Here is a 27,789-nt window from a genome sequence, read left to right on the forward strand (position 1 = left end):
TACTGGTGTATGGGACAAAGCTGCAGCAAAATTTGCCACATCGAGTGCTGCTGTGCACTCCTCCTCTGGGTTGGGCTCAAGATTGTAGCTTTAATTAGACCGAGTCCTGTCAGCAAACATCATTATTTGCTGCAGTTATGGTTTTTTATTTTTTTCTCCTTGTGTATGTCTGAACACTCTTCTAGATCAGGACAAAGAGTTGCTGCATGCTGCTTTTAGATGCTCAGCGACGAGCGGGGTGCTAGCTCTGTTGAGTCAGCAGTAGCTAGCTGTTTTGCTGCTGCCTTGATGTTTTTCCACTGCCGACCCCCTCGCCCAACAAAGGCAATTTGGACTTACTACTTTAAAAGAGGGGAAAAAAAAAAGAAAAAAGATCAGATCCCTCCCTCTGCCACGTTACCCAGGAATGGCAGTTGAAGTCCTCAGTCCTACAGTGAAACTTTCACATTTTGGTATAACTAGTTAACAGGAAGGAAACAGCAGATTTGGTTTCTTCTTGTAGCCGGCAGGGTTAGGGAGCGTGACAGGTTTCTTATTTTTCTTTCTTTACATTGTGTGTGTTTGTTTTAATGCAGTCTTTTGAGTCCTCCTCCTTTTATTAATAAAATTAACCTCTGAGTCCCTTAGTCTCTGAAGCACTTTTGGCTCTTCTGATCTGATTACTGAATGGCAGTCTGTGTATTCTCTTCTCTTTGGTTTGTCAGTGCCCGTAATACTAATGTCAGAAAAGCTCAGAATTTATGCAGAAGCTAGGAGAGTGGAAATGTTGTAATCTCTTTGGATTGTTTGAGAAGGAGGTTTCTTCCTTTTTGATTTTCTTTTTGTTTAACACAGTAGTGCAGGATGCTGAACTTGGAGTATCTCTTTCTTAGAACATCCCGCTTGAAAAGGCATTGACATCTCTGCGCCTTTTTCTCCTGGATCACCTCCTTTGTCCTTCTCAATAATTCAAGATAGACCTTGAGTTTGGCTGAAGAAGAGTGGACTGAAAGGAAGACTTTCAATTAATTTATCTCCATGAGCAAGCTGGGCATGACTGCTGAGGATCATGTTCAGAGGAACATGCTGTTGGGTGTTTAGGGTTTGAGCACTTCCCTGAGATGAAAGGGGGAAATCATCCCCACAGGGCAGAGACCTTTGTGGAACCATAACAAGGTGATGGTGGTTTGACTCAGGTTAAGACCTCTGTGTAAGCCCACTGTAAGGTTTTGCTGCTCTGAAAAATTTGGGTGTTTTTTTTGTTTGGTTGTTTTTTTGTTGTGGTTTTTGTTGTTTATTTTTTATATTATTTCCCCCTCTACACTCCATTCTTTCTGAACATTACTTGGCAAGTTTGAAGAACTAGAGTTTTACAGATAATGCAGTCCTTTTTTTGCTTAGTCTGAAAATGTCTGTCTTCTGTGAGACCTCCTTCTAAAAATTTGTGTACTTGGCTGGCTAGTTTTGAGTGGATATGACAGAGAAAAAGAAGTATAAAATGGTCATAAACTTCGAAGAAAAGGGGTAGAAAGAAGACAAGCTTTATTACTGAGAAGAGCAGCACAAAGCCTGTATTAACTGTCTGAGAATCCACTTATTGCATCCTCAAAGATGGAAAACTAGGATTTGTGGAAATCTGATGTGAAGTGGTACATACAGGAGTGTATTTGCACACTGAGATTTAATAACAGGTCTGGGATTTAACAATAGTGTGTGGGGGCTGTTTTTCTCTAATGATGTCTAGTTCTAACTCTCAAATGCGTGAGTGTTTCTCACTTCTACCTATTGAAGGAGCCTCTTGAGACCTCTGTGGAGAGCGGGGAGGCAGGACAAAACCCTCCCTTTGGATTGCCAGAGGAGCTGAAAGGAGGAGAGCTCTTGTCTAAGGTGTTCAAAGAAATAATCTGTATCTTATACTTTCTCTCCTTTTCTAGGGAGAACTGGTACGGAAGCTGAAGGAAGAGAAAGCTCCCCAGGTGGATATAGACAAAGCTGTAGCAGAGCTCAAAGCTCGGAAAAGGGTCCTAGAAGCAAAGGTGAGTCTGGAAATTAAATTTGAGTTCCACAGATTTGTATGAAAAGCCTTGAAATCTATACTTCATGCTTTTTTATAGTATTGATTTGGGCTAAACAGTCACAGCAGGGTAGACTGACTGAATAACTTCTGAAATAGTTTGCATTTTCCAACTAGTGGTAATTTCATTTGTTATGCTAGTATCTGTTAGCATTAAATCACAGTGAGTGACAAATGAGTTCAGGTGGTTCATACTCAAAGCTGAAATTCAGTGTATATGTCACTGATCTTTGTTTACTGTATAGATTTTTTCGTGCAGTGAGAGGACGTGCTGTTCATGGTAGTGAGTTTCATCTTCAGATCTTTTATGCAGCATTGAAATTCCCAGAGTGGCATAGAATATATTTCCTTAGAAACCATTTTCTTTGCTACAGTTTAAACGAAGTTTTGGAGATGCTTCAAGTAGCCTGTGGTTTTTCTCAGCCTTAAAGAAAGGGATGTATTGAAATTGTGCCCCATTTTTAAAGGCGATTAGGCTCTGAAAAGTCTTTCTGCAAATGAAATGATGGAATTCCAAGTTTGTTTTGTTTCTAGATAAATAAAGAAGTGAAAATATACTTCCTTACTCTGCAAGCTTCTCTTCCCTTCTCAAGCTAAAACAGCAAAAAGAAACACCTGAAGCATAAAAACAGTCAGGTGTGCAGATTCACCCAGAAACTGTGAGGTTCTTTCTAATTTGTATTCCATATAAAAATTGTGCTTTGACCACAGTCTTAATAATAAATGAATAAATCAATAGACGCACCACTGCTTGCAACTAACTACGAGAAGATGAGTATACCCGAATTGTTGACCCTATTTGTTCTACGCAGTCAAGTGAGGCAAACGGTTAGCACACTCTGTCAGGTCTGGTGTTATGGCTGCCTGTTTGCATACATTTAATCCAAGTAAAAAGATGTCATTTTTACTTAGTATTTAGCATAGAACTGTGCTTTGAAACCATTGCATGAACCCTGTATTGATAGCCAGGTCGTCCTGGAGTACATAGTTTATAAATGTTTTCCCAATTCTGCTTCCTAGCCCTTGAAGCTTGACGTAGAGGGATGTAGCAAGGCGGGTTAGGAGCTATGGTATCCCGGAGAGTCCCACCTTTCTGGTGGAAGAGTGCCTGTAAGATGCAGAGTAGAGACATGCTTACCAGTTACACAATTTGTGTAGGCTGCATCCCAGTCTATGCAGGAATGACCTTGCAAACTCAGCATCTGTCCTTGAGAGTGCAGCACTCCAATTTGTCTTTCTTGATGGCGTTTCCAGCAATGCATCACAGTCACTTGCACGTTTGCAGAAGGCAGCAGTGTGAATGCTTGTTAGCTTTAACAGCTGCTGGTACAGTTTTCAAGCCCTGTGGTTCCTACCTAAAGATAGCAGAGTGGTTCTGAATTTGAAGCTTTATACAGGGCAGAGCAGTTGAGTGTTTAAAATTCCTTGGCTGTATGTCCTCAAACGGTATCATAAATCAGTAGATGATTCTGCTCGTATGCAGGGTCTTTCTCCTCCTTGAAGCAAACACAGGCACTTTTCTGCCTTGTGTTTATTAATACATTTATGTTAACAAATGTATGCCAGATAGAAGAGACTGTTTCTTGATTTCTACACCAGTTCATTAACTATTCTCTTTAGGTAGTAGAAAAGGGGCTCTACAGAATTCTGTACCTACTCCGGTTACTCCTGTGCTGCTGGCTATTTCTCCCTGCCAGTTCAGAATTGGCTTGCGTCACTGTTGTTTTCCTTCAGTTCATCTCTGGGCAAAAGCCATCCTTTCTGTTAATGAACTCTGGTCATTGTGATATGTGATTCTATGTTTTTAGGCAGAGGGTGCCAAATGGGTTCCCTCTCCATGCTTTAGAAGTACTGTTCTGGTGCTTGCTGTCATATGTGCTCTCTCTCTTTGACTCTGTCTCTCGGGCCGTTATTCATTGGCTTATGCTAACTCATGGGAGCAGCAGAGGTACAGTGCTTTTAAAATTAGACTATGCTTATATGTCTTTGCAGGTGCTAAAAAAATGAAAAGTTTGAAATTATTGTTGTACAATACTTTTTGTTGCCAAAACACTGTTCAAAATGATAGTACTAGCCATAAGGATCTGCATTAATTTACTGAACTTCTTGGCCTAACTCTAATTATCAAAACGTAGTTCTTGGAAGGAAAGCTTTCAAGTCTCTTGAGTTCACTAATGGAGTTGGTTGCAGAAATCATTGTTTTTCAGGTAAAATAGTGAGTGCGCTGTAAAACACTTTCACAGAATCTAGTCAGGGCATTTAGACACTGTGACTAAATTTTGTGAGTGCAGGGGCCATATTTGTGAAAGCCTACATTTTGCGAATAGGTGTTCTTTGTGCGAATAGCTTAATACACAACTTTGGAGAGCTCAAGGATGCTGATGTTTGTAATCTTCATAGTCAAAATTCTCTCATGTGAGTAACACTTTATTGAAAGCTTCATGTATGCCAAGAGTTAGGTGTTTGTAGTCTAGTCACTCCAAGCTCTTTATAGTCAGGAGAGGGAAATAGGTCAGAAGAATTGCTTTGAAAGTTGGCATTTCTTTTCCATGATTATAAGGAAAGCTGAGGGTAACTAGCTCAGGCTTAGTTGTTTGAAGGCTAGGGCAGATGAGTCCACCTCTAGTGTCTAAAATGCTGCATTCAGACAATCATGTTCATAATTGAGTGCTTGAATCTCAGTGTGACTGCTCTTTGGAATCTCACCCTTTTTGGAAAAATGAGCATGTTGGCAGGATACCTTTGTTTCAGAATGGTCTTTGCAGACTTTTGACTCATAGTGGTAAATGGAGAGGATTTCTGCTCCTGCCATTAACTGCTTTTGGTTTGCTTCAATTACAGGAACTGGCCTTACAGCCCAAAGATGACATTGTGGACAGAGTTAAAATGGAAGACACTCTGAAAAGGAGGTTTTTCTATGATCAAGCCTTTTCTATTTATGGAGGTACGGCTTTGAAGAAATTTACATTTTAATCCCCTTAGGCTAATGTTCTGGTCTCTCTAGCTGTGTGAAATGCTGTGTTCTTGAAATGTTATATTAATGCAACATAAAAGTAGGGGTTTTTTTTTAAAGTTGGCTTCAAACTTTTCTGCTTCAGCCTATAGGCCCTTCGAAAGTTCTCCCTTCCTAAAGTGTTTCAGGGGGGAGGGAGTTCAAATTTAGTCTTCTGCTTTCTGAATGTAAATGAGAGGACTTTAGGATGCATGTTCTGTTCATAACATTGCAGAAGAAGGTTTCTTTGTGGAAGGGTAGAGTGTTTTGGCATTTAAGGGGGTGATCAGCTTATATCCTTGTGACCATTTTATCTCTATCTGAGCTTCTGTTTGCACAGTAATGGTCAAAACTACTATGAACTTTAGAACCTGTTACTTTAGTGAACTTTGTGGTGCAGATGAACAGATGTGGCTGTTAAACCTCTTCAGATAGCTGATTTGAGCATCTCAGGAATGCAGCACAATACCTATGTGGTTACTGCTTGGGGTATGGAATACCCCTTTGGCCAGTTTGGGTCAGGTGTCCTGTCTCTGCTTCCTCCCGGCTTCCCCTCCTCCCTGGCAGAGCATGAGACTGAGAAAGTCCTTGGTTGGCGTAAACATTACTTAGCAACAGCTTAAAACATTGGTGTTACCAGCGTTGTTCCCAGGCTGAAAGTCAAAAACACAGCACTGCACCAGCTACTAAGAAGGAGAAAAATGACTGCTGTAGCTGAACCCAGGACATCACCTAAGATGCTAAAATAAAAACTCTAGGTTGTTTTGTTGGATTTTTCTTTCCTTTCATCTTTGTGCCTAAATTGGTGATTGGCAGATACGTGTTATTACTGACAATAACATACTGCTTTGGCCTATGCCTTATCTCTCTTGTATTGAGATTCCTCCTTTGGATAGATCGCTCCCACAAAACAAAATCCATTGGTGGAGGGAGTGTGGCTTTTAGAGTTGTTGGTTGCAGTTATTTATCAGTTTCAGCTTCTGCTACTACCTGGTGCCCCAGTGTGCTCTGCAGCTGAACTCTGTTGGTTACTCTGTAGGGCAGTGTATGTCCGGGTGCTTCACAGTTTACTTACAGCCTTTATGTCAAGGGAAGCTGATGCTTCATGCGCAGAAAATGACCTCAGCCTTAAAGCAGCTGATGGAAACGCTGGAAAGGGAGGACATTTCCTCCAAACAATGCAGGTTCATACAATCTTACAGTTACCACATTTTTTATTTTTATTTTTTTTACCACCTTCTTTCTGCAGGTGTCAGTGGTTTGTATGACTTTGGGCCCGTTGGGTGTGCTTTGAAGAACAACATCATCCAAGCATGGAGACAGCACTTTATTCAGGAAGAGCAAATCCTGGAGATTGACTGTACCATGCTCACGCCAGAGCCAGTTCTGAAGTAAATATGAGTCTTTTTTTCTGCAGCATGTAATTTCTGGTCATAGTTGATTTTTACAGTCTTTTGTAAGATACCCACAGGGATTTTGCGACTGGGTCACCCAATTTCATGCTTTATTGCAGTGCAAAATAATTAGATAGCAGTGCACAGGTCAGTGTGAGAAGCTGTTGTTCCGTAAATCAGGGAGGACAGTGGGACTTGTGTCTGCAAGTCTAATGTCTTAGTGTCACCTAGCATTCCTGTTAGGTAAGAAATTGCCATTTCTGAAAGATCAAGAAAAAGGAATAGGTGACTTGCCTAAATCTGGGACGCCTGGATTGTAGTTTAGGGCTGTGGCCAGGTGGTTTGACCATCCTTCCCTTCTCTGTGGAGGGGTGGCAATATGCAATGTGTTAATTGGGCTCTGAATCCAAATGATGCTTCTGTAGCTCTGGGGGTTAAAGCTGTTTTTTATCCACAGACCAGGTAGAGGGACTACCAACCAGGTAGAGGGACCATCTTCCAGGGTGAGAGCATAGTTCAGACTCTGGACCCTTTCACCTCTGTGTATCTCTGCTAAGACTACCCACAGGTTTGTTAAGTATGTCAGGAGCTTTCGAACTGAGAGCCTGAGCTGAGTCAACTGCATTACTTTGTATGGGTCACAGCATAATGGGCAGCTTTCATGGATCACTGGTGTAAAATAGTGAGAATCTGTCCACCTGAATTATTGGTTACTCTCACAACTGCATCTATGTTTTGCTTTGATCACAGTTCATTTTCTAGAGGCACTAAGAGTCATCTTAATGACACATTCTAAGATTTTAGATATATTGATACCTCTCACAGATCAGATTTTCCGTGGGATGGTACTGCTTAATGTGAATCTATAATCTGAAATAAGAGCGAGCCTGCAGTTCGGGTGTGAAGATGGAAGGACTTCTCTTTGATAATGGTCTGTCCACTGGGATCACACAGTACCCAGGGCTATCTGGTGGCAACTTTCATGTTCCTTTTTTTGTATCATCTTTTCTAGGACTTCTGGCCATGTAGAAAAGTTTGCTGACTTCATGGTGAAAGATGTGAAAAATGGGGAATGTTTTCGTGCTGATCATCTCTTGAAAGGTTCGGTTTTGTTCCAAGGCTAGGAGGGCTTGGGGATTTCTTACAGTGGTACAAACATGGGAAAAGAGTGTCTTTCTCAAGGAAGGCCAGTTGGTGTAGCCAGTCTTTCATACTTGTGTTTGTCGGTCATTAATCATACCACGTCAGAGGTCCCATAAGTTGTGTAATGTCTTCAGCAAGGTACAGCATCTTTAGAGAAAACATAGCTGGGTCCCTTTTTATAGAATACTGTGTCATCAGGCCATAAAAGATCACTGTGTTTAAGCTGAGGACCGCCTATGTAACAAGGTTCCTGTTCTTTGCCATGTTCTGGTCTTGGTTTTCTTGAGTTTCTATTGCTTTTTGTTCAGAACTGATAAATGATTTAATGATGATATAAAGGGACAGAGCATGCTTTCCCTATGCAAAAGTTAATTAAACGGCAGTTGCTGACATTCGTATACCTTGGAACTCAGATGGCTTTTGGGAATACTAAGTAGACTTCAGGCATTCCTTAGGTTTGCAAAGTCCTAAGACTTCTTTCTGGTTATTGACTAAAATTTCTTAAACAAACAAAAATCACATGAAGGAATTGTGGAAGTAAGAAACCTGTTAGAAAACTTTCTCCTGTACAGCTCCATTGTGAAAAGATTGTTCCATTCTAGGTTTAAGTGGGTTGTGCTCTCTAATTTTCTAGCCTTTTCCTTGGAACTTAAATATGTAGAACAATCTATATTAGCGTAAAGCTGCTTTCATAATACTCACTTAATTTTTTTGTTTCATTTAAACCCCCCCCAAGAAGCCCATCTAACCTCTTCCTGCTTTGCACACTGAACAGCGTCAGAACCAAGAGTGTCCCTGTCTCATCTGCAGCCCATCACTGGTGAACAGCCACCTGCTGTTACTGCCACTAAAAAGTCAGACTGTGTTTTGCAAATGAGAGTGGGAAGTCTTGGCATTTGTATCTCGTGGAGGATGTTGTGCTTTAAAGTGGGATGCCATCTAACCCTCCTGTACCAGCTCAGTATGTGCCTCTGAGTGCATTTGGATAAAATTAGCCTTGCTGGCTCAGGATCAGACGTTGCTTTTAATTTCCAGTCTGTATAGAAAGAAAATAAAGAGAAAGGGGCTACAAAGCCAATGCTTGGCTTTAGAGGAACGAGTATTGGAAAGAAGCTAGAAACGGACCTGTTGTTTTCCTTGTGGCACACCTACAGTGAACTGTAGATCAGCATTGCTCTGAGGACATGAGTGAAATTACCTTGACAGATAGTAGTGACAGCTGGTAGACATACACTTACACTCATGCTGGAAGGTCTTCCTCATTTGTCAAGATTTAGATTGGGGCCAGTGATGAGGTTGCAGTATAAACTCACTATGTATGTTTCTTGCTTACAGCTCATTTGCAAAAGCTTATGTCTGACAAGAAGTGCACAGCAGAGAAAAAGGCAGAAATGGAAAATGTTCTAACACAGGTAGGTGCTTGCATGGGGAGGTGGATGCTTCAAGGATACGTGTGTAGCAGAGGAAGTGTGATGCACCAAGACCAGAGGCAATGTCCCTTCTGTGTCTCTGAAGGTGCTCAGAGAGACATCTTGGGCTGTACGTGCTCCTAAATACTGAAAATTTGCTCATTAATAAATACTGTAAACTTGCTGGATAATCACATGTTCCTCCTTCTGCTGTTCTGGAGAGTTACCACTATCATATTAGTCTCTTGAATGTTGGATTAGTAGGGCCGAACCTCTGTCCTTGGAGCTTCACACCCTGGCAAAAAGCTTATTTCTTCTGAGTCCCCCCTTTACCTTTGTTAAATCCCTCACTGCGGGGTTATGATACAAAGGAAGAGAGATGGATGAGTAGTTTTTTCAGAGATCAGCTTAGCAGTGAATTGCTGTGTTTTAAAGTTTTCTTGGCTTTGAAGCATTTGAGATTTGTCCCTCTGTCACGAGCACCCCGCACAGATTTTCCTGTGTTTACCCGTGAGAATAGTTGGTGCTCCAGGCTGACATTCCTGAGCAGCTGTACAGACATTTGCCTTTATTTTTCTTATTTGTTTTTCTTGCTTTGTTTTTAATATTTGTCCTCATGACTTCTAGGATAAATGCTTCCAGGATGTGTCCTTCCAGAAAGAACAACTTATTTTCTCCAGTGTATCGTATTGATGAGTAGCTGTCATTAGGTTTTCCATACTACAACACTGAACTTTGACCATCCTTCACGGGATTCTTTCTATTAATAAACTCCTTTTGTCTCCTGTCTTGAGCTGTATGTGATACGTGAAGGATTATGACAATTAGTGCTAGAAGCAGCTCATTTGATTTTAACCTGAGTGAAAAATCATTGCTGTACTGTTCAGTATAGATCCTTTATGGTACTTAAGTCTAGAAACAACGTCTAAATGTATTTGTGCAAAAGACTAGTACATAAATGCACAAAGCAATGCCAGAAACTGTGGCTGTTGTGTGGTTCTAGATCTGTGGTTCTACTACTGCTTGATTCCCATCTTGATAAAAAGGGGAAAGTAGGTTGCTGGAAAGGGCTGACATTATCCCACTTGTGATGAAAGCGTCGAAGTCATTACCAAGTTGTTTTCAGAGCAAATGGAAAAATCTTTCGCTGAGAAGCCCTGTGCTGCAGATTTGCTCTATTTAACTAAAATGCAGAACAGCTCTAAGACATAGCTTGAATACTGTATTTCATGCAGCAGCTGAAAGAGAAATTAATGCAGACAAAGCCCTGCAGAAATTTCAGCTTTCTGCTCTTACTGCTCTATTTTTTTTTTTTTCATTCCCAACACAGTGCTCCCCATGTTTTAGCTGAAACTGTTTAAAAGAAGCTACTGGTGGGTGGTGATGCAGTCCCAATGACTTTCTTTACACCCACTGTTATGCTTGCTGCTTGCATTTCTATCTAGGTTTCAGAGTTTCCGTGGTATGACCGAGTTGTGGACCTGTATTACTAAAATGGGTTTGCAGATGTGCAGTGTGTTCTTATATTACTGGTTCAAACTTGAAAATTTAGGTTAAAAGGGAATATTTTGGGCAGGTGAGTCAGAGCTGTGGATCATGCTAAGCAAAAGAGGGAGAGAACATAATTTTTGTTGTCTAGTAATTAAAATAATTCTCCTGTGTTTTGATATTAGTTGGACAATTATGGTCAGCAAGAACTTGCAGATCTCTTTGTGAACTACAACGTGAAATCACCTATCACTGGGAATGACCTGTCCCCTCCTGTTTCTTTCAATCTGATGTTCAAGACCTCCATTGGGCCTGGAGGAAACATGCCTGGGTAGGTACTCATGCTGCTCACATTCTTCCTTCTTCATATATCCTTTAGACTAAAAATGAAGTCTCAGCAGGACTGAAATACGCAATTTCTTCTTGAGTAGCCTTCCCTGCCTTTCAGTCCCAGTCCTCTGTCAGGTTAGCATTCCTTGTACTCTTGGTGAAAGGTAAGAGAAGCAAGGAGCTGTTGTAGAATCATGAGAATACTTGAAGCAGACAGACTGTAGGTCACAGCTATGCCCTTGCTGGTCAGAGTAGTTTCCACAGAGACAGTTAACACTGGGACTGTGATTGTCAGTGACTTCATGGCTGTAGGGAACCTGCTTCAGTGTACCTGTTTCAGGATGAATTTACTTTGCAGTGTGATCTAATGGTAGCATCATTTACTAGGTATTTGTTGTTAGTGTGTGAGAATGTAGAGGCTGTTGTCTTGAGTTGGGGTCTTGAAACTAAAATGGAAACCTGAAGAGTGGAGAATCTGATTCTTGCATGTGCTCTGGGATGAGATCAGAGATACATGTAAGTATGTGTTCTCCAGTGTAGTACATGAAATAGTCTATGTAGGTGGTATTCTCTGTGGAAGTCTTACATCACTATGGGGGTTGTAAGGGCCTTACACTAAAGCCACTTCGCAGCTCGTTTAAGAGCAGAGCTGCAATTGTGGTTTGCCTGCAAAATCCACATTCATCACTGTATTTTATTCAAATACCTTTTTGCATTCCATGCTTGCATCTCAGAAATAGCAAACCCATCCCATTTACTTGTCGGAGCAACTTGTATCAGCTGCAGCCTAAACACAGCATTCCTTGTTTGTTTTCCCCCGTCAGTTTATTACTACATTGTTTCGTGTCCGGAGTGAAAAGATTTGACAGCAAAAGTACAATCTTTAAGTTTTGTAGTAGCTGTGTTTTTATTTTTCCTCATTGTTTGCCCACCCTTTCACCTTCCTGATATTTTCCTCTCCCCCATCTCCTTTTCAGCTATCTGAGGCCAGAAACTGCACAGGGAATATTCCTTAACTTCAAACGTCTTCTGGAGTTTAACCAAGGCAAACTGCCTTTTGCTGCTGCTCAGATTGGAAACTCCTTCAGAAATGAAATCTCACCCCGCTCCGGCCTTATCAGAGTGAGGTACTGCGAATTTCCTCTTTCAGCAGAAGGGTACCTGGGAGCAGGTATCGCCTTCCTTTTGTTCCAGTGTTTGTGCATGATTGTTTTTCCCTTTGGTGCCACCTCCCAGAGGGCTCCTGAAAACGTGTCTAGTGAGTCTTGGGGTTCACAGACAAACTTACATAGTTAGGGTTTTCACTACAGAATTCTGTGTCAGCCTGTGAAGTAGGGTCTCCAAAATAGCTGTTATGGTAAAAACACCTGGATTAAACTTGGTTTTACTACCAAAATTTGGCTTCCATCATAATATAAATGAATCATATTAAAGGATGTCTCTGTTCTCAACAGGACACGCAGCTTTGCTTATTTGATTACTTTCATGTGATTTATTTTAAAGCTGAAACCTGGAATCAAAACACAGTTGACCTTGCAGCAGTATTTCTTTGTCTCAGTTCTGCAGATTCTGCAGTTCTGCAACTTGCTATAGAGAGCAAGTTGTGAGATGAGATGACCTGTCCTGGGACATGTCTTCATGTCCCAAGATCAGTCAAGGAGGAAAGCTCAGGGTTATTGAGAATTACTTAAAAAGCTTTATATCTCAGGATAAAAGTGATTATTGCATTTGGTTAAGGATACTGTCTGTGTTATAACTGAACTATTCTGAGCTGCAGTCTAATTTGGAACAAGAGCTCCTGCACACAGTCAGTGTGGTTCTGCTCTTGACACAGGGAGTATGTGCTGTAAATGTGGTAATTGATTAATATGATGCCATAAAGGTCACTGAGAAGCCGTGGCATCATTAGTACTAAGGGAACTCTGGAATTTTCCCAAAGAGTCCTGTTCTGTCTTGCACATCTAGAAGCAAGAACTTTCCTCATTGAAATGCATTTGCAGTCAAATATAAATTATATGCTTGTGGCACATTTACTGGAGACTGTTATTATGCTATCATAGCAGATTACATCGTGATGCCCGTGTTTTAAAGATAATGATTACCTAGAGCTTTTTTAAAGGTTCTTGATAACAAGCTAATTTAATGTAAAGTGATTTCAAACAAGAAGGCTAAGATTCAATGTATGAGTATAGATATATTAAAGACAAGTCTCAAACAAGAATGTACACCATTGCTGAATAATCCTCAAGAAATTATCACCTCATCCTGGCTATTTTGGGCACCTCTGATACGCATTAAGGTTCCTGAATTAATCAGTGGATTAGCCTCCATTGACCTTATAGGATACGTGTCCTTCTAATATAGGCATTGCAGCAGTCTGGCAAAACTCCAGAGAAAGTTATTTCTAAAGGTAGTGTTGCCTGCTGTGTATCACAGTGGTGATAACTCTGGCCTGGAGATCTCTAGATGAATTTGTAGAAAGTTTTATTAGGAATTTGAAGATGAAACTAAGTCCAGTGTTGAGACTGGTTCATGTTCCGGTCTATACATTATCTTGGCTGTGGGTTTGCATATGTCTTTACTGATTTGCTTGTGAGAGGCTAAAGCATAATATTTCTTAGAGGGGCTGTGCTAACGTATACCATATTTAATACACGTGGTTGGTTGTGTTTCTGTTAGGGAATTCACCATGGCAGAAATTGAGCACTTTGTGGATCCCAGTGAGAAGAATCACCCCAAATTTCAGAATGTGGCAGATCTCAACATCCTTCTGTACTCTTCCAAGGCCCAGGTCAGCGGGCAGTCCGCCCATTTAATGCGGCTGGGAGATGCTGTCCAACAGGTAACGTTCTTTTCACAAGCACATGGAGCTTGCTCTTTTGAATATTGCTCTCAAGATTAAATTATAAACTGTTGTGTTGGTGTCAGCTGCGGTTTGCTCCCAGTTCTCTTCAGTGAATTCAGTGGCTGTGATCCAAGCCTAGTCCTTGTTACCAGTAACGGAAGGCTGCAGGTGGTGATGGGATCGTGGTTAGAGGTTAAGCTTCACACTTATATAATGGGAGAAGAACAGTAAGGAGCACTAATATCTGCCAAAAGCTCAGCAGTGACTGGAAGCCTAACACTCAGCTGCTGACCACCATCAGTGTGTGGCTTGCAGGTTGGGGTTTCACTGCCTGATTCTTTGAATTATGAATGAGTAGGTTTACCACCCCTCTCCACCCCATCCCCCCAAAACCCCGGATAAAATAAACCACAAAAACACCATCCCCCCAAAAAAACTAATTAAAAAGTAAGAAAACAAACAAAAAACCCCAAACTCAAATCACCAGTAACAGAAGAGAGAACACCACTCCTCTGTTGTGTTGCAGCTGTGAACTGTAGGGCATAGTTGTGGGGTCCTGAGCCATAACTGCAATTCCCATGCACTATCACAATACTGGTGACTGAGTTGTTGCATGCAGCAGGGTATTTTCAAGTAGGTGATTTTTCAGAGACAGTGATGAATCCTTAAGAAATTACTGTTTTGTTCAGATAGAGATACTGCCAGTGGCAGTAGGTGAATTTGAAAAGATGTAATAATTTCAGGGGAGACATGTTACTTTATCACAGGCAGCGTCAAGGAGTTCTGTTTGTAAGATGTCAGGTTGTCTGCAGAAGTAAAACAAATTATGACTTTGCTTCCTTAGGAATTAATGTTTGTTTGTTTGTTTGTTTTCCTTGCTTTTTCTCTTTCTAGGGTGTGATCAATAACTCTGTTCTGGGTTACTTCATTGGCAGAATCTACCTCTTCCTTACAAAGGTCGGTGTATCCCCCGAGAAGCTGCGCTTCCGACAGCATATGGAGAATGAGATGGCTCATTATGCCTGTGACTGCTGGGATGCAGAGTCCAAAACGTCGTATGTAAGTGATAAAGTGAGGCAGCAAGTGGCACTCCCTGTCAGATCTGTTGCTAGTGTAGGGAGGGGTTCTGTTATATTTCTTGGGTTTTAAAGCTGGGGCTATGAGTCTCATGTTTCTGTCCAGTCCCACATTGGTATGAACACGCTTACTGCAGTGGAAATATTCTGAATCCAGGGCTAAGGGGACAGGTCAGCTCCCTGCAGTGAGTTTGCACAAAATTCATGAACTGTTCATGCTTCTTTGTAGGTTCATGCTTCATACTCTTTTGCTGAAGCCCGAAGTTGCTTGGGGACTTTTCAGTGGTTTAATTTCATCTGGAATTAAAAGAAACCAAGTCCTGGTGCTTTCCAAAGAGTATAACCCATGTAACAGCAGTGGAGAAGGATTTGCTTTGCTGGAGGCATTATTCCAGGGCAGATTTCTTCCTACTTGAATGCTTGCTTTTCCTTTCCTACTTCCAAGCTGTGAGAAATGAGTTCACTCCTGGCAGTTCAGACAGCTAGTGCTGGGAGAAAAAATTCCCAACGATTTTTTTATCGTCCTGCTGAGTCCTTAAGGGCTTTTCAGTTCACGCCTTGAGTGCTTTGTTTGCAATAAAAAATGTATTAGAAAGTGTGATAACTAGACTGTATTGATTATGAAGTCATTCCCCTCTTCAAGGGCACAGAATCTACTTTTTGGGTTGAATCTGAGTTAAAGAAGAAAGTTACTTCATTATTTTTGCCTCATTTGTAGTTCTTCTGCCTGGCGAGCCTTTCCAAGGGTTCTGGGGTACTTGCAGATTTCTGAAGATGTCTAGAGAACTTTAGGGGGTCTGGTTGCAGTTAAAGGATTGAAAGGTTGAAAGGATTTTGCTGAGGTCTGTGGGGCTAGCCTGTGACATTGCAGGGACTCTTACATGGGTAGACCTCATCCACGGTCCTGACTGGATTGATAGCCAAAATGGTAGCATGCTCAGCTGAAAGGTGTCCACACAGGGAATGAGTCAAAGCTTCAGATGGTTCAGACAGCCTTATCTACAGGCAGGAAGAATCTCCTACAACCTAGGGGTGAGGAGGTTCTGTGTGGTTGGTAGGCTTTTTGTCACATTTTTGGGGGGTTAGGATTGGGGTTTAATGTTTCCTGAGAACTAGCGATAGTACCCTAATGGTTTCATTGGTGTAGAAATCCCCCAAGATGTTCTGGAACACCATAATTTTTCAAGCACAGGGATATCCTCCATTCACATACCTTTTCAGACACCCTGCTGTATCACTGCAGACTGGAAAACAGCACAGCATCTAGCTGCTTGTATGTCCATGCTGATATGGCAGAGTGAATGGATGTGCCTTTTCTTGTACAGGATTGCCTTTTAGAAAATCCAGATGGTAGTTGTATTTGCTGCAAGTGTTAGAAGGCTGCATCAGTTCCATGTCCATGAACGCTGATTTGAGATTCCTCCTTGCCATACCTGCTGAAATCATAGAATTACAGACTGGTTTGGGTTGGAAGGGACCTTAAGGATCATCTAGTTCTAACCCCCCTGCCAAGGGCAAGGACACCTTCCACTAGAGCAGGTTGCTTAAAGCCCTGTCCAACTTGGCCAGATGTCAGAAGAAGTGCTTCCCTTGCATATGGCCTGTGTCTTACTAGTTTGTAAGCCAGGGTTTTGGCCATTCTGATGTGGCTGGTTGCCTGCTGGCTGTTCCATACTTGCAGAGCACCACCACCCTGAAGGCATGATGTCTCAGTGCCTATGGCATGTGAGTGATGGAACTGTCTGCCCTGGTCCCAGCCCCAAGCTGTTGGCACAGTGCTGTGTTCTGCCAAGCCATGTGGAAAACCTGGCCCTGAGCACAGGCACTGGTTAAATAACTGATCATTTCCTCTGGAAACAAATGGAATCATTCAAATGAAGGAGCAGCTAGTGAGTGAGGGCTGCTTACTGTAACAGAGCTAATTATGTAGAGAAAACAGTCATGGGAGCAGGAGGGCTTACGGGTGTATAAACATATTTGATGGTTAAGTGGACAAAAAAGTGAGTTGGTGAAAGCTTCCGATTTTGTTTTTTCAGGGTTGGATTGAGATCGTTGGCTGTGCTGATCGTTCCTGCTATGACCTCTCCTGCCATGCCCGTGCCACCAAAGTTCCTCTTATAGCTGAGAAGCACCTCAAAGAACCTATATCCTTTCAGAATAAACCAAATTCTCTTAAAGTAAAAAGTGATATAACAGTGAGATGTCTTGGAGAGCTGTGTTGCTCTATTTTAAGTTACATCTGTAAGTTTAACAGGGAAACCTATAGCTACAGACCAGCATGGCTTTGGGAAGTAACTTCAAAAGCACTGAGCTTGTGGGTGACTTTACTCAGGTCAACAAAGGGGATTTACTATTGTGCTTGTTTTTGTGTAGCTTAGTGCTATGCTGTGTTTTGACTGTGAAGTGTGGGTTAAATGTGAACATGGGGTTACTATCCCCGGTTATTCCACGTCATTCCATGGTTCTGCTGCTAGCTGTACTTATAAAAAAAGAAGTTGTATTCTTTCAAAATTTGTGACCTTCTGCCCTTCAGGATTTTTTATCATCCCTTCCCTCTCTTGTAGGGAAGTTCCTTAATCCAGTTGTGGAGGAGATTTCTTTGTCTTGTGTAGCAATTAGTTTTGACCAGAACCAGGCCCTGCTTTCTGTCATCTCAGACTCCTTAACCACCTTGTACAGAACAGTCAACGTTGTTCAGTTTGAGGCAAATAAGGGAGCCATTGGCAAAGCTTATAAGAAGGACGCAAAGGTGGTGATGGAATACCTTTCAATCTGTGATGAGTGTTACATCACCGAGATGGAGCAACTGCTCAATGAGAAAGGGTGAGCTGGCTGTGTTTGGTACCCTTCTCTGACACCTCTGTTGAGGATCTCAAAAAAGCTGCTGGATTGATTTGAGTCACCGGAAACCAGCTTCCTCCTAAGAGTAGGCTGAGTGGATCACCTGAAATTATTTAGTGCTGTCCCTTTTACCGAGTCATTGCTGGCCATCCGTCAACATATCTCTTGATGTATGCTCATAAATGGGTAATCATAATATTCAAATACTTACTTCTATGGGAATGAGCTTCTGGCTTTAGTAGGATCATCCCATAAGAGTGACTCTCCAGTGAAATGGGAAGTGCTTCCCTGCTTCCCTGCTTCCCTGCTTCCCTGCTTCCCTGCTTCCCTGCTCTGGTTTGAGAGTTGACCAGGACTGGCAGATGATTTTGAACTTAATTTAAAAATAAATCAAATAATTCTGTGAGTGATGGAACAAAATAGTTTAATGAGAACCAAAACTTATGTGAGTGTTATCCAGTGTTCAGTGATACGCTTTAGGACCTGTTACAGCCTTGGCTGCTTGGGGCAGCAATTTGTATATTTTTCTTTCACCTGTCTGCCTGTATTCCTAACACATGTAAGAACAACGTAAGAGGTCTCTACAGCTGCCACATTTGGCTGAAGCAGGCCAACAGCTGTGTATATTATGAGAAAGCTAATGGTACAGTAATAAAAAACAAACTTCATTTCCTGCTTGAAGTGGTACAGGGTGTAGGGTCAGTGAACACATTCCAGAATGGTTAACATTTACTTTTTTTTTTTTTTCCCTTCTCTGAGTTAGGATTTTTTTCTCTTACATTTCTGTAAATTTGAAAGTGTAGAAGAAATAGCAGCACTCAAAACAGGGAGAGAAACTATTGCAGAATATGGTGATGTGTACACATGTCAAAGCCAGAAGAAAGTGAACTTAATTCATTCAGAATCCCACTGAAATGATTCACTAGATGAGTTACAAGCAGTATCCCAGGTTTGAATTGATAGTGGATTGCAAATCATACCTGTTGTTTAAATTCAGCATCCAGTTGTAGCTGCATTCAGAGCAAAGCCTTCATCCCATTTTATAGTGGGTCCAAATGCAGGTAATTAGCACACACTTTGTTTTTTAAATGCGTTTTTATCTAGCACCAATCTGAGTGCTTCAGCAAGGAGGTTACCATTGCTGATTACACATGCTGACTGTGTCAGCTTGCTAGACTTGCCTTTTGTATGACCATGTTTGCCGAAATCCATGCTGTGAAGGTGGTAATTTTACAGTGGTAGTTTTCTGCTAGCATGAATAATAAGAGACATTTGCTTCCTGTAAGTGGGTAGGTTGATACAGCTTAAATTCTCCTTAGCAAGGAGTGCATGCTAGTTGCAAGCTAGCAAGGGAGCAAGAGGTAATATGAAGACCATACTGTCAAAAGCTTTAGAAATAAGCAATAAAATAACTGCTGTATCCTCCCCTTAGTCTGGTGCCTGTGAAAATGCAGGGTACCTTCTGACATAGCTCAGTTTTCATGAGAAATCCATGCACTCAACTGTACAGTGTGCAAGCAACTGCCCGTTTTGTGTGCCTCCCTTTTTCTTTTGGTGTATCTGCTTTATCCTGAGATTCTTCCATTTCCCAACTGAGTTTGCTTCAGGCTGTTAACCACAATTAAATTCACTGTGATTATGAAAATGGCTGCTTTTAATGTAAATGTAGTAAATTTATTATTAACGTAGATTTCTTTAAATAGGTATGCCACATGTTTCTTTGATCTTTGAGGTTTGCCCTGGCTTCTATCGTCCCACTCTTTAAAGTCAGCCAACCAAAGCAATTAAGGAAATGTAACTTGTTTATTTATTGCTACAGCTTTTAAGTGACTTCTTTTTCTTTTGCAGGGAATTCACTGTTGAAACTGAAGGGAAAACTTTCAAAGTAACAAAGGACATGGTTACTGTGAAAAGATTTCAGAAAACATTACATGGTAAATTTGTGTCTTTGTTGTTTGATCATCAAAAATAAGAGGCAGCTCGGGATATACTTTGAACATGAACTTTATTAGTTGCATTATCCTGTTAGTATTGTACCATGGCACAGGAAGAATGCCAAATGTTATTTCCTTGGAATTTGACAGTTTAAGAGAGTTGTAAAGCTTTCACACAGCAGTGGGATTTCAGTGACCATTGATGCAGGCCTTTCTCTCTGCTGCTTGCTTGGTCTGTTCAGTAACTCATTCAATAGACTTTGGGTGGCATATTATATTGATGCTGCTTCAGTTGCATATTCTAGGATTTGTAAGGTCCCATGTGGTGCTAAGACCCAGCTGCTGTAGTGATGGAGGAGCTGGGGAAGGTCCATCAGCTTTGGGAACTTCCATCTAAGTTCATTGCAGTGCAGCTGCTGGGTTGTGGCAGTCTGTTGGTAGGGCTGGGGGCAGATCTCTGTGCTCAGAGCTCCTGTTATCCCTCTACCACCTGGAGCCAAATCTTTTGTTGGCATATGCCAGCTCAGCAGGCTGCCATCCTGATCAGACTCTTTAAGCTGAGAAGTCCAGTCAGTTCCTTTGGTAGTAATCAAATCAGCTTTGGTCAGTGACTGCATCTCCATAAAGCTTTTGTCCTCATATGGGAAACGGGGCTAGAAGGTAACTTGACAAATTGCATGGATTTAGTTCCTCAAATAAGTCTTGTCTTTCCAGCCAGCTCTGTAAGCGCCTCACCCAAGGTCGTTTGGGAAGTCTTTGACAGAGCTGGAGACTGAGGTAGTTTTTTCCCCAGTTCATACTGTAACTAGTGAATCATCCTGCCCTAGCTTGAGAACATGATAAATGCTCCTAGGATGGAGTATAGCAACTTATAGCATGTGCAGAATATATTTGTTCTTGCAGCTGCTGAGCCTTTGAGATGTCCAGATGTCTTTCAGTCAGCACGTGCTGCTGCTGTGCCAGGCTTTGCTTTGTCACTTGAAAGAAGAAATCAGAGTTGTAACTTGCAGTGATTGTAGTGTTGCTGGGGGCCAGTAAGTAGAACCTCATTGCTGGTTTTCCTTTAAGTTAGTACATTTGGCAGTTTGGCTTCTGTCTGCAAGTAGAAGGCAAAGCTTATGGTTTCCCTCTCTTCTCTTGAAAACTGGTTGCTCAATGCACAAATAAAAGACCATCCAGTACGGTGTCCAGCTCTGGGGCCCCCAATGCAAGAAGGACATGGACCTGTTGGAGCAAGTCCAAAGATGTTTTGAGGGCTGGAGCACCTCTCCTGCGGAGGCAGGCTTGAGAGAGTTGGGGTTGTTCAGCCTGGAGAAGAGAAGGGTCCAGGGAGACTTTAGAGCAGCTTTGGCCCTAAAGGGGCCAAAAAGAAAGTTGGAGAGGGGCTTTTGGCAAGGGCATGTAGGGATGCGTCAAGGGAGCGTGGCTTTTAACTGAAAGAGGGGAGATTTAGATTAGATATTGGTAAGACATTCTTTACTGAGTGTGGCAAGACATTGGCACAGGTTGCCCAGAGAAGCTGTGGCTGCCCCATCCCTGGCAGTGTTCAAGGCCAGGTTGGACGGGGCTTGGAGCAACCTGGTCTAGTGAAAGGTGTCCCTGCCTATGGCAGGGGGTTGGAATTAGATGGGCTTTGAGGCCCCTTCCAACCCAAACTGTTTTGCAATTCTTTTGGTAGGTAAAGCCCTACCCTGGGTTAAGTACTTAATTGAGAAGGATTGGCTTTCTAGGCACAGAGAGCAGGAAGTATGTCCTGCTTGTGCTGGAGAGCTGGATGCTACCCTTCATTTTCAAAAGCAGCTAATGTCTGTAACTGTTGTTTCTTCCCCAGTATCTGTCTGAGCTTTTTCTAAAAAGCTGCCCTGTCTGAACAGGGCAGCTGTCCACTGAGCTCCTTTCATACACAGAGGGGAGAAGGAGGAAAAAGCCTCTTTGAGACATATGCCAAGTACTGGAGAGAATGATGGATATATACAGCACATCACATCTTCTGAGAATTTTTTGCAAACACTAACTAGTTGATCCTTGTTCTTTCCCACTCTTGTGATATGTTGCTGGGGGATGGAGAATAGGGCAGGTAGCTGAAGCAGGCAGCTAAACGACTCAAGAATACAAGAGGGAGTCTTTGCTGGAATTTGAGTTTTATCTGAAGCTCCGCACTTCTCTGCTCAGACTGCTGGATACTGAGACTGTGTCAGTGGGCCAGAGGGATTTAGCATCACCCTGCCATCATCCAGGCTGTTTAATTGCTAATATATTCCCTGGAACCATTTTGTTCTATGCCAAAGAGCACCCTCCCAGACAATGCCTGGATATAGTTTGTGGCTTGGTGTGGACCAGGGATGGTTCTAGTGAACCGTTTAGGTGAGGCTTCACTGTTGTGAAGTGGAAGAGGGTTTATCTGTGTGGATGGAAGTTGTGCAGTGCTGTTTGCTCTCAGGGCCAGAGAAGGGGCCTTGACTTATATTCTACAGCCTAAATACATTTTGTGCATGGACTGTGTCCAAATCTCTACTTCAGGTATTTGCATTTAGAAGAAAAATGTTTAACCTTTTAATTCCATGTGCTCAACTATATGTAATGAGAACTTATGAGCAGAAAGGCAGCTTCAGTAAACACATCTTTTTTTGTGTATAAATTCCTTTTAAATGATGACGTGGATTCTTTTGTGTTCCAGTGGAAGAAATCGTCCCAAATGTAATTGAGCCCTCATTTGGTATTGGGAGGATCATGTACACAGTGTTTGAACACACCTTCCACATCCGGGAAGGAGACGAGCAGAGAACGGTGAGCTTTCCTGTGGCTAGCCCTCAGTTTAACTGGCTGCAAGCATCTGCCTTTCCCTAACATCCAGGGGCAGGGCTCAAATAGGACTGCACAATACACACTAGAGAGGGAAAGACCCAGGTGTGCTGTTGAATTGCTGGTTTTGCCAGCATACGTGTCATTTATACATGTATGCTGAGAGCATTCTGGGGCTGTGTGTGCATGAGGCTTTCAGTGTATTACTGGCAAGAGGGTGAGAAATTCCTCCTTCTGGATTCACACTTGGCAGTGTCCCATTGCTCAGAAAAAGGCATCTCTTCTGTGTTTTATTTCCTTTTTCTCTGTTGCTTTTCCTGGAACCACAGCTCTGTGCAGTAAGATGGACAATAGACTGACTGTTTCCTCAGTCCCCCATGAAATTTAACCTTCTCCGATTGTGGACACCCCTAAAATCATGGCCTTGAACTCTGCTGTGGCAGGGGCCAGAGGGAAGTGTGTGTTACATACAGAGTACAGCGTGTTCCAGCCAGTGCCCACACCTTCATGTTCTGCACCGTTGCTGCTGGCCAATGGGAAGCTGGCTGTAAACTTGATGCTGGTTCCTGTTTGTTGCTTCTGGCTGCTAGACTGTGTTTATTGAGAAGAAAAATAATGGTGCTCCTTAGTGTCTCTGGTTACTGCAGGACATGATACCGTTATGAGTGGGGGGAACAGGATTCAGGAGCCCAGAGTTAGGACATGGTTGACTTTCAATCACAAAATGCTCATGAAATCTAAAATACTGGACTTGCCCTCCTTCTAGCACTCATTTACTTTCTGGGTAGCCTGGGCAGCTCTGTATTGTGGTGCATCTCAATTGCATTGCTTCTGTACCCTTACAGGACTTGCTGATTGCCAGGAAAGATTCCGAATTTCCCCATTTCCCTTTTTTGCACATTTTTCTTTTCTAAAGGTGTCTGTGGAGGGTTCTGAATACCTTTGAGCTGCATATGCTCCATGTGTTTGGAGTCTCTGTGGGAATCAAACAGGGAGTTTGGTTTAGAATGTGCATAAGACTAAATCTCCTGAGAAGGCCCCTCTACCCTTCATTTTCCTGTAATTCAAGTGAGGTTCACTTCTCCAAGCAGTGTTCTGGTAGACCTCTTTTGGTGAAAGGGAATTTTTAGCTCTCAGGAGGGAAGGGGGAGTGGAGCACAGCTGGAGAAAATCAATCTTGCTTCAGTGGTGTGAGATGCTACTGCTGGGGCCCTAATGTCTTACAGAAGGCCAGTGACTCCGCTGGAACAGTCACCCTGCCTCCAACCTCAGGGCATATTCTTGCCTCTTTAAGAATCTGGCCTAACCATTAAACTGTATTAATTTGTGCTTTTCCTTTTTTCCCTAGTTCTTCAGCTTCCCAGCTGTTGTAGCACCGTTCAAGTGCTCCGTTCTTCCTCTAAGCCAGAATCAGGAATTTATGCCTTTTGTCAAGGAATTATGTAAGTGTATTAAGCACTGTGGGGCTGATGGGGATGCATGCTGTGAAGGTTTCTTCTCAGTGCTACAGAGAGAAAATAGCAGTGGGATACTCTGGCTCTCCCTGAATAAAGCCTCTGAGTTGGTTGGTATCAGTCAGCCTTGGGTATCCACCAAACTCTTCAGTCTAATCTCAACCCAGTTCCCTGCCTTTCCCCATGTTGGTTTGCAGTGTAAAAGACACTTTTTTTCCTTCTATGTCAAGAAGAAAACTTTCCCACTGCTTGGGAGAAGCTGTCAGAAGTAGAGTGGGTTTTGGTTTTTTTTTTTTTCTTTTTGGGGGGGGAGGGTGAGGGTAATTGTTTGGGATTTTTTGGTTCAAGTTCTTTTCTTTGTTCTTTTTGGCCAACTAATTTATCGGAGTTGGTCCCAAAGCTGCTGAGCCTCCAAGCATTCAGAATACCCACTGGTACCATTTAAAAGTGAATGATGGGAACACAGGCTGCATGTCATACAGTGTCTTTTGCTGTCAGCATCAGCTCTGCTCGGGATCTTGCCTCCTCATGCTGGCCATGCCCCTGCACACATGTGAGACTGGCAAGCTTTTGAGTTAAAGCAGAGTCATGGGACTGTAACGACAGGTTGAAGTCATTAAGAAGTCAGTGGCTTTGCTCTTCGGGTGGGAGTTGAGTGATGCAATGTGGAGAGCTCTGAGAGTAGCAGGGTACCTGTGGGTGGGGCTTGAGCTTGTAGTCTTGTCAGGGACTGGAACACTGGATCTTCTGTCAAAATAAAACTGAGAGTTGGTGGTGCTGCTCGAAACCAGCATGCAGGTGCCTCACTTCAGGGCGTGCCATGAGAATATGGGAGGCCTCTGGTAGGATCCTGTTGACTGCTGAGTATGTAACGAGCCCTGGTGATTCCCCCTTCTCTGCTTCTTACAGCTGAAGCACTCACTAGGAATGGAATCTCTCACAAGGTGGATGATTCCTCTGGATCCATTGGCCGGCGCTATGCCAGGACTGATGAGATTGGCGTGGCCTTTGGGATCACAATTGACTTTGACACTGTTAACCGGACGCCTCACACTGCCACCCTGAGGGACCGCGACTCGATGCGCCAGATCCGAGCGGAGGTAAAGGGCAGGCAAACAAGTTTGGCTGCTGTCAGAGCCAAGCCTGATTCATACGGGCTAGGGGAGAGCATTAGCTGCTATTTCTGATCCAGCAATGGCTCTGGTCTATGCGGGAGCTGCCTCCAGCTCTTGTAGGCAATTTAGCTATTACGAGAAATCCCCGGGGAAGAGAGGTGCTGGCCCTGCTGCTGAAGTGAGAAGAGGCTTTTGTTTTTCTTGGATGCAGAGGTGTTGATCTTACTTGAAAGCCATGCCTTGTGCAATGCCTTTTGCTGATTGCACTGCTTTTCAGAGTGCCTCCTTCCAAGTGAAGACTGCTGAGTAAATGCATGGGTTGTGTCTGGCTATCCACAGACACCGAAAGGCAGAAGATTTTTGCCTACTACAGGCTGACTGGCAGAGCATGGCTCAGACATAACTCCTTAAAGCTTTTGCTTCCTGCCAGTGTTGCTTGTGCTGCACCAGAGAAGCTGGTGAACCATTGCCCAAAAGCCATGTCTACCCTAAGCTAGTAGGGCCATAGTAGAGAGACTGGAATAGCAAACAACCTTATGGCAGTCCTGTTGCGTGTGAGCAAAACCTGCTTAGGGCTGTGGATGTGCAGTCTGGGCACTTCTGTTGTGCCCTTTTCTCCCGGATGCCTCCCCAGAACACAGTTTGATTTCTGTAGGAGGGGCAGTTAGTGCCCATCTGCAAGGCTGAGTTGTTGTAGCTCCACTCTGTACAAAAGCGTTGGTGCCAGACTGCCTGGGCCTGCTGAGCTGGTCATGGATTCAGTTCAGTGCCACAGGCAGTGCCCATTTGTCAGGGCACCCAGCTGTCTCTATCACCTGGATGACATCTAACTGCCGAGCAACAGAGACAAGACTTTGTTATCCTAAAATTTCTGCACGTTTTCTAGTTTCCCTACGTGATCCTTCACACCATGATAGTGTGCTGTGAGGAACAAAGAAAAGGCAGCTGGTTTTTGTGCTGGTCTTAGAGTAAATAGGGCCAGCTAAATCCTGGCTTGCAGCATTTTTTGGATATGTATGTTGTTTTCTTTCCCTTCCAAAACTGTAACATAACACTACCAGGGAAGAACCTTGTTGTGGTCCACCACAATGACAGCTGCGTTTCCCTCAGGGGACATCTCAGTCTTTGCTGAGATGACAGAGACTGATTTGAGATCTCCTAGTTAATAGTTTTCCTCCCCAAAAATCTTGCAGGAAGATACCTTGTACATATTCTGTTGCTAATGTAAAAATTACCCATGTTCCCTAAGCATCCAGCAGAGCAGCTTTTATTCCAGTGACTTAATTGTGACTTTGCCTGCAGATCTCTGAACTTCCTGCCATCATTCGTGACCTGGCCAACGGTTATCTGACTTGGGCTGATGTTGAGGCAAAGTATCCACAATTTGAGGGACAAGAGACTGGCAAAAAGGACACAATAGAGGAATAAAGAAAAGGACCTGAAGTAAATTCCTGTCAAATGTCCACTTTTTACTGTTTATGTTAATATGAAATAAACTTATCATGTATTATTCAAAGCTGCATTGTTTGTGCACACAGGGACTATTTGTTTGTTTTTTTCCTCAATTGCTGCCCGAATTTAACTTTAAAAACGGAAAGAATTGCAGTCCAAGTTAAAGGTGTTATGAATAAAAACACCGTTATATATGCCTGCTTCTCTGTGTTCATGCAGCCTTGTGCTTTCTTCAGAAATGTCTGGGGGTTTTGTCTTCTTTTTTTTCTCATTTTTTTCCCCTCCTGCTTAGAGCTGTTGGTGTTACAGGTTTCTGACAGCCCCTCAAGAACTCAGGGATTCACATCACCTCAGACTCTTGTGCAAGACGGTGCTAGTCCTGTCTCTGCCACCACCATGTGGCTGCAGGGGCAGCTGAGCAGGAAATCATTGCATTGGCCGAGTCTTCTACGTGTTTGCAAGAGCTCTCTTTAAAATGTGAGCGTAGACAATTCTGGGTAGTGAAAACGGTGACTTGAGAGCTGTAGTCAGAATCATAGAATCACAGAATGGTTTGGGTTGGAAGGGACCTCAAAGCTCATCCAGTTCCAACCCCTTGCCATGGACAGGGACACCTTCCACTAGAGCAGGTTGCTCAAAGCCCTGTCCAACCTGGCCTTGAGTTAAACTGCACTTTTTCAAGCACAAGACAGACTGATAAGATGTTTCTGCTGTGAAGCAAGGCAAATGCACCAGGTCTTTCTTCGGTCTGGGCTGCTTCAGGTACTCTTAATAGTGGAGATGTGTGCCTGTGGCTCCCTGCCAGGAGGATTTCCTAGCCTCAGTTTCCCCTGTGCTGGGGTGAGCAAGGGTTACCATATTTGTCAAATGTTCCAAGATAGACAGAGCTAAAGTAATAAACCTGGTTGGTAAGTGTAAGATGGACTAGACAAGCGTAGGTGCCTGTGTACCAGGTGCTGTACAAACCAACAGGCAGGGAGAGGAGTATGGAAGGGTGGGAAGGGCTTTCCAAAGCAATCGGTGCTTTGGGGCATCCCCATTTTGGATGATCCAAGTGGACCCTGAAATGGCTTGGGTTCTGAGCTGCAGCAAAGGCCTTTATTGCTTCCAAGCAAGTGTCCAATGTGGGCCCTGCCAGCCACTCCTGCTTCCCACTGCTGCTTTTTGAGCACTAGCTGGGAAGTCAGGTCAGCTCCATTCATCTCCCCAGCGCTTGCTGCTACGTGTGCTTGAAAAAGGTAGTTAAGCACCCACACAGTACCAATAAATGTAGCAGCGCCATATCTGTCATGTAAGAACGGATACAGTTTGCAGCCGTGAGTGGGAAACCATCACCAGGGAACTAATTAGCCAGCAAATTGTGTCTCGCTTTCAGAGGGGAGTGTTAGCCCAGGATGCAGGTAAGCACTGTGTGAGGTTTGTAGTTAAGCCTTGTTACTTAAAATACAAACAAGCCCTGGA

General features: G+C 43.0%; 1 protein-coding gene across 1 annotated transcript; it reads left to right on the top strand.

Moving 5' to 3' along the window:
* Nucleotides 1-1,913: 1,913 nt before the first annotated feature.
* On the top strand, nt 1,914-26,536 carry GARS (glycyl-tRNA synthetase; the record flags this gene model as incomplete). The annotated part of the gene is made up of 16 exons (XM_010011777.1): nt 1,914-2,015; nt 4,895-4,997; nt 6,295-6,436; nt 7,452-7,540; nt 8,918-8,994; nt 10,665-10,810; nt 11,787-11,936; nt 13,489-13,651; nt 14,549-14,713; nt 16,767-16,874; nt 17,408-17,553; nt 19,420-19,505; nt 22,183-22,292; nt 23,656-23,749; nt 24,671-24,861; nt 26,179-26,536. Coding segments are annotated over 16 exons (1,998 nt in total), but the record flags the coding sequence as incomplete, so codon positions are not given.
* Between the last annotated feature and the right edge of the window lie 1,253 nt (nt 26,537-27,789).

Source organism: Nestor notabilis, unplaced genomic scaffold (assembly GCF_000696875.1).
Source record: "Nestor notabilis isolate BGI_N333 unplaced genomic scaffold, ASM69687v1 scaffold24963, whole genome shotgun sequence".
Taxonomy (NCBI): Eukaryota; Metazoa; Chordata; class Aves; order Psittaciformes; family Psittacidae; genus Nestor; species Nestor notabilis.